This window comes from Glycine soja, chromosome 14 (assembly GCF_004193775.1).
Source record: "Glycine soja cultivar W05 chromosome 14, ASM419377v2, whole genome shotgun sequence".
NCBI classification, from domain to species: Eukaryota; Viridiplantae; Streptophyta; class Magnoliopsida; order Fabales; family Fabaceae; genus Glycine; species Glycine soja.
The window spans coordinates 1,798,721-1,808,193 of NC_041015.1; the positions used below are offsets into that span (position 1 = coordinate 1,798,721).

At 32.9% G+C, this 9,473-nt stretch overlaps 2 protein-coding genes across 2 annotated transcripts; both read left to right on the top strand.

The window, feature by feature from the left end:
- The first annotated feature begins 400 nt into the window (after positions 1-400).
- On the top strand, positions 401-3,361 carry LOC114384820 (TMV resistance protein N-like). The gene is made up of 3 exons (XM_028344618.1): positions 401-1,029; positions 2,021-2,512; positions 2,838-3,361. The coding sequence occupies exons 1-3, from the start codon at positions 560-562 to the stop codon at positions 2,887-2,889; spliced, it is 1,014 nt and encodes a 337-aa protein (XP_028200419.1). The 5' UTR covers positions 401-559; the 3' UTR covers positions 2,890-3,361.
- A 1,313-nt stretch (positions 3,362-4,674) lies between these two features.
- Positions 4,675-7,319, top strand: LOC114384819. Its single transcript, XM_028344617.1, has 3 exons — positions 4,675-5,273; positions 6,177-6,689; positions 6,967-7,319. The coding sequence occupies exons 1-3, from the start codon at positions 4,786-4,788 to the stop codon at positions 7,076-7,078; spliced, it is 1,113 nt and encodes a 370-aa protein (XP_028200418.1). The 5' UTR covers positions 4,675-4,785; the 3' UTR covers positions 7,079-7,319.
- Positions 7,320-9,473: the final 2,154 nt, after the last annotated feature.

Genomic DNA, 9,473 nt, shown 5'->3' on the forward strand with positions numbered 1-9,473 from the left:
GTAGGGTAAGGCACAGTGAAACAAAATTTAAAAACATCGCCTACTACTCTCACAAAAATAAAAACAGAGTATATACAATCTATGGTAAGCTTAAACAAGTTTTCATCCCTCAACTATTTAAAAATTCTATTTTTACTCTCTCAATTTTCATTGTCCAATTTTAGTCTCTATTTTTTTAAAAGTAATTTTAGTCTCCCACGTTAAATAAAAACTATCAAGTACTTATATGTCTGACAAAATTACATGTCAACAACAAAATAATAGGTAAAAAAAAAATTAATTTTGTAAAATTAACTTCATGTCATCATTAATTTATTACATTAAAAGATTTTTTTTTCTCTTACAATGGAAATAATTTTTTTTCAAGTGGTCATAGAATGCTCAAATTTGAGTGGGACAAAAATAATTTTCGAATAGAAAATGGAGAAGAAAACAAGGACTCCATCAATCTTGATGTATTTTATTTGAAGGAAATTAAGCAAAACCGCGTAGGTGCTCAAATCATAGTCTCAGCATATAAAGTAATATCTTAACCTATCTGCTTAATTGTTTGATTGAGATGGCGGATGAAGGGGGAATTGAGAAGCGGCGCTACGATGTTTTTCTGTGTTTTAGAGGGGAAGACACGCGCTACACCTTCACAGGTAATCTCTATGCTGCTTTGCGGCAGGCGAGATTGAGGACCTTCTTCGATGATGGGTTCAAGAGTGGCGACCAAATCTTTGACGTTGTTCTTCAAGCAATTCAGGAATCAAGGATTTCAATCGTTGTTCTCTCCGAAAACTTCGCTTCTTCCTCGTGGTGCCTTGAAGAACTTGTGAAGATCCTTGAGTGCAGGGAAACAAAGAAGCAACTCGTTATTCCAATCTTTTACCGCATGGATCCCTCCGACGTAAGGAGACAGACTGGTTGTTATGGGGAGAGCCTGGCTCAACATCAATATGAGTTCAGAAGCGACTCCGAGAAAGTACGCAATTGGCAGGAAGCTTTGACTCATGTCGCCAACTTGCCCGGATGGAGGTTCAGCCGGTATGGCGTTTTTTTTTTTTAAAAAAAAATTTGTGAAAAATAAACAAAAAAATGAAAATAATATATTTTTTTGGAAAATTGTATTTTTTTCCTTAATTATCTCCAATTTCAATTTTAATCCTCTTTTAAATTTATTTAGAAATTTAACCCCTAATTATGTCAAATAAATATGATTCGCAAGACTCTTGCGCACACCTTTTTTTTATAAGCATTTACAAAGAAAAAATAAACACAAGAGAAGTGATAACATCTTGAAATTAATAAGAGAGTTAATAAAAAATAAAGGTGTAAATATGTTTTTAGTAATTTAGTGTTTTTTTTATAAAATTATTATTATTTTTAATGTTTATAAATTATGTTTGTTTTATTTTTAATTTTTAAATTACTTTAAATAATACTCTAGATAGTGAAAAAGTTCTACAATAAAATAAATATAATTTGTAAGGAAAAAAATAATTTTTTTACAAAAATAAAAAATAAATACTAAATTATAAAGATTAAAAAATATTTAAGTCAAAAAATAAACTGTGTCGATCAAATGAATCTTTAGCCTAGGAAGGTGTTTATGTATCATTGTTGAAATTAAAACTTCATATACTAAGTTAGTAAACGCATGCCGATTATTATTGCTTAAGTCATGTAAACTTTGAATTTTAATCCTGAAAGACCAAAACCACTTGTGATATTTGCACGAAAGCTTTTTTCCATGATTTATACCTTATTGAATATTTTAACTTCTAAGTTGTCAAATGACCCGTTAACATGGGCTTGAGCCAGTTTATGTCTAGAATTGCAAGGCTTTGGCCACTATTCTTAAAGTAACAATCTAACGAAACTAGTTGGTTCTCCTTCCATTCTTAAAAGAAAAAAAAATAGAAACCAATAATAATTAATTCTCCTTTCACACTAGAATTTATTATTGGCAAGAAACAATCTAAGCTTTCAGCTAATTTATCAAGTTAATTTTACTTTGTTTTGACTTTTTTTGTAGGTACCAATATGAATATGAATTCATCGAAGACATTGTGCGACAAGCCATCGTCGCCATTGTACCCCGCTATAGCATTTTTCTGAGTTTTAGTGGAAACGATACCCGCTCCTTTACAGGTTTTCTCAACAATGCATTGTGCAGGAGTAGGTACCAAACCTTCATGAATGATGGGGACCAAATTTCACAATCTACTAATGGAGTTATTGAAGAATCAAGGCTTTCGATCATTGTATTTTCTGAAAACTATGCACGTTCCTCGTCCTGTCTTGATTTTCTTTTGACCATCCTTGAGTGTATGAAGACGAAAAACCAACTGGTTTGCCCCATCTTTTACAAAGTGTTACCGTCGGATTTAAGGCATCAAAGAAATAGCTATGGTGAAGCCATGACTGAGCATGAAAATATGTTGGGTAAGGACTCTGAGATGGTGAAGAAATGGAGGTCAGCTTTGTTTGATGTCGCCAACTTGAAAGGATTTTACTTGAAAACCGGGTACAACACATAGCATTCATTTACTTTTTTGCTTATTTTCATGATTAATGTCTATTATCCTAGTAATAGTTGATGATAGTAATCACTTAATATGTGCATCGTTCATGAAAACCTATGAACTGTTTAATTTGAAATCCGTTCATTTAAATTTGACTTTGTTAACAAGGAATAACGTTGTGGGTACGGTGTTTAGGCTTTGTTAAGAGTTTGCAGTTCTGTTTTTTTGTTGTGTGGCAATTACTTTTGTGCAGATTTACTTTGATAATTATTAGAAAGAAAATGAAAATTGTGTCTGAATGAACTAAAAGGCCTTGCACTTTTGTAGGTACGAATATGAATTTATTGACAAAATCGTGGAAATGGCCAGTAAAATTTAAAATGGCTTAAATCGATCAGGTCCTCGCTCAAGTGTCAACTAGAAGGAAATATAGACTGAAGTGCCGTGGAAGGCAGAACTAATCAATTCAACAGATTACAAATGGTTCTATGAGCAGTCATAAGCTCACAGATTGATACTAGTAGTTGTAATGTTTACAATCGGCACTGAGGAATTGATTTGGAAGTCTGAATTTTACTTCGAACATTAGCAATTTCTAGAAAGGTGAATATATAAGTCCTGAGGGCCATGGCCAGAGGCCTGTCATCTTGAAATTGTGACACACACTCTCGTTTAAGTCATATTTACTTTGATTTCCCAAATGTCATGCATATCCAAACAATTGTATGAGCTAGATTAAGGAAGCTTTAGCATTAAACAGAGTGGAGCCAAATACCCAGTTAAGATGCTGAATGATGTCTCTGTTCAGAATCAACCGACATAGTTATTCATGATGTATATAATCGAATTTCGAAAGACACACCAAACATATCCTTGCATGATAACTTTTGATTTTGGGGTGTATCCCGCTGGGAAGATTTTCAAGATTGTGGAGTGTCACAAATGCCCTTAAAAAAGTGATCAACACATTATGATTTTAATTAGTTAATAGTAAAATGATTGCTGCTAGTTTAAAAGGATTTGAAATTTTGTGTTTGTTTTAGTCGACACAATCCCATAGATATTTGAGAGAAGGGACAAATACTTTCTTTAAGAGTTTTTTTATCCTATTCAATAGGTCCTCTATCATAGATTAATATGTTAAATTTTAACATGAGAACAAACTAAAATTATGTAGTAAAAAGTAAAGTGCTAATTGATCATGAAAACCAATTTAAAATAAAAGAGTGCAAAAGAAAATAAAGTGTGCAAATAAAAAGATATTGAAAATTAAAAGAATAAAGGGTTTCGAAAAGAAATTGAGATTGAAAGAAGATCGAAGTTTAAGGAAAACTACAACAAATGTAAAAGAAAGCATAGGGGGATGGGGGGATTCATCCATTATAAGATCAATGCGAGAAACATTTTTTATAACATAGGAATTGAGCTGAGACCAATTTTGCCTTAAGTACATAAAATACAATTTTCCCTTAGTTCTTTATCTCCAAATCGTATCTCTATCTTATCTTTATCCCATATTAATATTTTTTTTACTTAAATAACTTTTTTTATTTTTTAAATATATGGTCATTTTTACTTAGCTTTCTCCTTTTTTTCATTTTGATCTCCATTACAAAATTATTTCGTTTTGATTTTTCACATAAGAATTTTCTAACTATATATGTGGTATCATTGTTAACACAGATTGGAAAATAAGTCCGTTACCTAAATAATAATGACTGAAATATAAAAAAAATTAAATAATGTATCACAACTATTATAAACAAGAACTTAATTAAATAATAATGCGTTTTGGAATTCAGACAACAGTAAAAGGATATGGACAGAATTTAAATAATTTAAGAGAAACAAGAATTATCAACGGCAGCTTTTTTGGTTTGAAAAAAAAACTTTTGGATTGCTGTTTATCACAACTAATATAAACAAGAACTTAATTATTACAACTATTAAATTAAATTAAGGGTTTAGATTAAATACTTAATTACAAATCTTGTCATTGATAAAAAAATTGCAAATTTTGTATTTTTTTTTTATAAAAATGGAGATGATAGTAATGAAATGACTGGTGAATGGTGGGGGTTGATTAGAAAATGGATAAGAAAACAAAGACTCCATCCATCCATCTGGTCCGGTCAACCCATGTTCATGTACTTTATTTCAGCTTGAGAGCGAGGTGGGGCAGCATGGTAATTAAGCAAAACCGCGTAGGGCATTGCCCATTAGGAGGAGTCAGCCAGACAAGCAAGCCACCCTCTGCTACCGCTTCTCATCCATCATGTCGAATGAACTAAAAAACTATGATGTTTTTCTCAATTTTCATGGCAAAGATTCCGGTTACACCTTCACTGGTACTCTCTATAATGCTTTGCGCAGCAAGAGAATCAAGACCTTTTTCACAAAACATGAATATGGTCGTAAACTACACACTGATGACAGCCACATTCCACCCTTTACTCTTAAAGCAATTAAGGAATCAAGGATTTCGGTGGTTGTTTTGTCGGAAAACTATGCATCCTCCTCAAGATGTCTTGATGAACTTGTGGCCATCCTTGAGTGTAAAAGGACGATAAACCAACTGGTGTGGCCCATCTTTTACAAAGTGGATCCGTCGCAAGTAAGGCACCAGAAAGGTAGCTATGGAGAACACATTTGTAATTTTAAAAATTTTTTTAGAGATTACAACGATTCCAATGAGAGGGTGAAGCAATGGAGAGCAGCTTTATCTGAAGTCAGCAAATTGAGTGGATGGCTTTACAATGATCGGTATGCTTACTTTTAGTTGATTAAGTTCCATAATTAATCTCTACGACTACTAGCATAGCATGGCACCACTTCTTAATTACTTATTTTATCTGTAATCTGCTAAACAGTATGTCTGCTCTTCTCATTGTCGTTTTAGAAAGTCACTTTGTTTTGTTTATCCGAGAGAAATACATGTGTGCTGTAAATTAAAGGTTCTTTTAATCTTTTTCCAGTTTCAGTGTAGCAGTCGCAATCTGTTCTGTGCATACATATAGATTAGTCAAGCTTAAGTCAACTTTTTTTTTTTTCTCAGCAAAAATAGATAATATATATTAATGGAGTACCAGAGGTACTAAAATACAGATATTGGGATGCCCAACACAGAATTGGTTCCAAAACTGACTAAAATGGAGTCAGGAGTGGAACCACAGTTGGCTACCCCAGCTGGAACAAACTAGATTAGATAAAAACTGTTACATGAACCCTGCAGAAATGTTACTAGACCATTGGTTAAAATGCATAGGAAAATCCTTCTCTAAATTCCTCATCCATGTCCAAAGCAAGAAAACTGCGTCATCCATAACTTTGTTGCTGTCAAAATCCTCATTGGAAAATATCATCTTATTTCTCTGCTTCCAAATGGTCCATGTGACAGCTATCCACCACCATTTCCATCTTTTGGCCCTCAAACCATCGGCCATTGTTAGAACATGTTGTAGGAAATGCATCTTTGGGTCTTTCGGGAAAGCATAAGATTGGCTCACCCATGACGATGATTCCCACCATAAGGGAAATGCATAAGGAAATGCATCTTTGGGTCTTTCGGGAAAGCTTAAGTCAACTTATAATTCTGATTAATGGAAACAATATGGTTGTGCATGCTCGAATACCCCTGGTGAATTAAAAAGACTTATGCTTTTATAGGAGGTCCCAGTACGAATATGAATTCATCGAAAGGATCGTGGAATCAACCGTGCAAGCCTTGCCCGGATATGATGTTTTTCTGAGTTTTACCGGAGAGGATACCCGCTACACTTTCACAGGTTTTCTCTATAATGCCTTTCGCCGAGAGGGATTCAAAATCTTCATGGATGATGAGGAATTGGAGAGTGGGAACCAAATTTCACAGAAGCTTATGAGAGCAATTGAGAGTTCAAAGATTTCAATTGTTGTGCTCTCTGAAAACTATGCATATTCCACCTGGTGTCTTGATGAACTTGCCAAGATCATTGAGTGTATGAAGACCAACAATCAAATGGTTTGGCCAATATTTTACAATGTGCAAAAGTCGGATGTATGCAATCAAACAAAAAGTTATGGTGAAGCCATGACTGAACATGAAAAAAGATTTGGAAAGGACTCTGAGAAGGTGCAGAAATGGAGGTCTGCTTTGTCTGAAATCAAAAACTTGGAAGGAGACCATGTCAAACAAAATGAGTACGTAATGCTTTTAATTAATTACTTAATATATGCTTCCCTCTTAAGTGTTTTTGACCATCTTTGAAATGTTAAACACGGCATAATTCTTGTCCGAGACATGGGGTATTGTGTGTTGTTTTGTTTGGAGCAGTTTTTGTATTTTGTACGGCAATCTGTTAGTGAGAAGATTAATTAGTCGAGCTTAATATTGTTGTTTTAATGACATAAAGTATGATTAGGAGAAAGAAAGAGAACACAGCGGATGAATGTATTAAAAGGCCTTGCACTTTTGTAGGTACCAACATGAATTAATCGAAAGGATTGTGGAAAAGGTCATTAAAATTGAAGGTAGCAAGCATACAGCAAATCCTTTCCTTTTATCCAATGACAGCTACGAGGAAGAATGAGTGAAAGAGGGTCAAATATATGCTGTGGAGCTGTGAAACTAACTGATTGTAACCTCTATAACTGCCCTTGAATTCATTTGTTCCTATCAATGTTGTTTTTACATCCAGTTCAATTCCTAAGGTTTATTGTATTCCTTCTAAATCTTGTTTCAATTCTCGAGGTCTGTTGTGATTTTTCTACATCTTGTTTCAATGTTTTGTGTTGATTAGATGAAAAAAAAAGTGGTAATATTTTTTGTCATATTGGCATTAGGTAAGGCACCGTGAAACAAAATTTAAACACATCGCCTTCTACTCACAAAAATAAAAACAGAGTATATACAATTTATGGTAAGCTTAAACAAGTTTTCATCCCTCAACTATTTCAAAATTCTATTTTTACTCTCTCAATTTTCATTGTCCAATTTTAGTCTCTATTTTTTTAAAAGTAATTTTAGTCTCCCACGTTAAATAAAAACTATCAAGTACTTATATGTCTGACAAAATTACATGTCAACAACAAAATAATAGCTAAAAAAAAAAGTAATAATTTTGTAAAATTAATTTCATGTCATCATTAATTTATTTAGAAGTCTGAATTTTACTTCGAACATTAGCAATTTCTAGAAAGGTGAATATATAAGTCCTGAGGGCCATGGCCAGAGGCCTGTCATCTTGAAATTGTGACACACACTCTCGTTTAAGAGGATGTGTGATGTTTACAAGTTTCAACCCGGGCGGCATGGCTGTAGAGGTCGGTGCAGTTGGGTGGGAGAGAAAAAAAAATTAAGAACAAGTGGATCAAACCAATGGTTCCTAATTCCAAGAGCTTCATGTATTTTTATTTCAGCTTGACAATGAAGTGAAGCAGCAAGGAAATTAAGCAAAACCGCGTAGGTCCCATCCCATTTCCTTGGGTTCAAAATAACTCCATAAGCAAGGAAAAGGATTATATGTCTTTTGTGTTGATTAGAAGAATTATAATTCCTGTAATCAACATCTCCCTTCTAATACTCCTACTCGCTCGCCCTCACTCTCACTTCTCTAACTAGCTAACAACAAAGAAAGAATACTATTCATGAGGCAGAAAAGAGATATATCATATTGAATCAACATGCAACGGACTACCAAGATGTGTCTATCAGTGCAGTTCGTTATATATGCACAAGGCTCTCCATTGGCATTGGAAGTAATGGGCTCAAATTTGGTTATAAAAACTAAAAGGGAAATATGCATGTGCATTGGAACGGTAGGAGAGGATTCCAGATAGAAAGTTATGACTGCATACATACCGGAGAATGCACAATAGACATTGCTTGCTTTCTTAGAAGGAGAGAGACGAGAATATGTTGCAAGAATTTTAGACAGACACATGTCATACAGGACGGGGAAAGTACAGTAGTAGTTAAGGATATGTTTCCAAGATGTTTTTAACGGAAAGTTAATTGTGTCTAAAGACTTGCTATGTGTCCACTCAAAACATGTATAGTTGATGAATGATGTAGGCTATCTGATGTACATGTCTGGCTAAAAAGTCCACATCTCGTGGCTCTCTTGTTGCCTTTTCATTTTTTTGATAGAATTTTAACCTTTTGTAATTTTAGGAGAAAAATAGTGAAATCATAATATTAACACAATAATGTAAGGTTATATTGTGCATGTGTGATAAATGATCTATTTAATAAAATAATTTATGTTTGATTTTTATCAAATGTAAAATTTTCTTAAACCATAATAATTACGTATTACAAGAGAAATCAGTTTCTAATCTAATAAGTTAAGAAACATATATCATCTCTAATTCCATCACTGAATTTGGATTAGCATTTTTTCATTCAGAATGGAAGTTGGGTTTTTAAAATTATCATAATTTTTTACTTGAACAAGGAAAGCTAAAATGTAAGTTGCATTTTGAAAGCTTTCTGATTTTCATCTTAGCTTTCCTAGTTTAATATGTTTTTTTAATAACCCTAGCTTTATGTTAAAAAGTGTTTTTTTAATCTTTACAGTGAAAAGACTTTAATTAAATTACATTTTTCCGAAACCCCACCTAAATTTGATAAATTTCCAAATATACGTCAAATATCAAAATCAATCCATTCAAAGAAGAGACACAATCTGAACCAAACCATAATCTCGAACTTTAAAAATTCTTTTTTTTTGGGTTAACAATAACAATTCTCTATATAGTGAACTGTAGACAACAAATAATAAAAACAAATACAATGAAATAATAAAGCCTAAAAGCAAAATAGAAGAGATACAACAATGATATAATAAAGCTTAAAAGCAAAATAGAAGAGATACGACAATGATATAATAAAGCTTAAACATGAGGTGTCAAAAACTCAATTAAAAAAAAACAATTTTCAAAATTAATGAATTGATAAGGCTTAAAAATGAAAGAGATACAAAG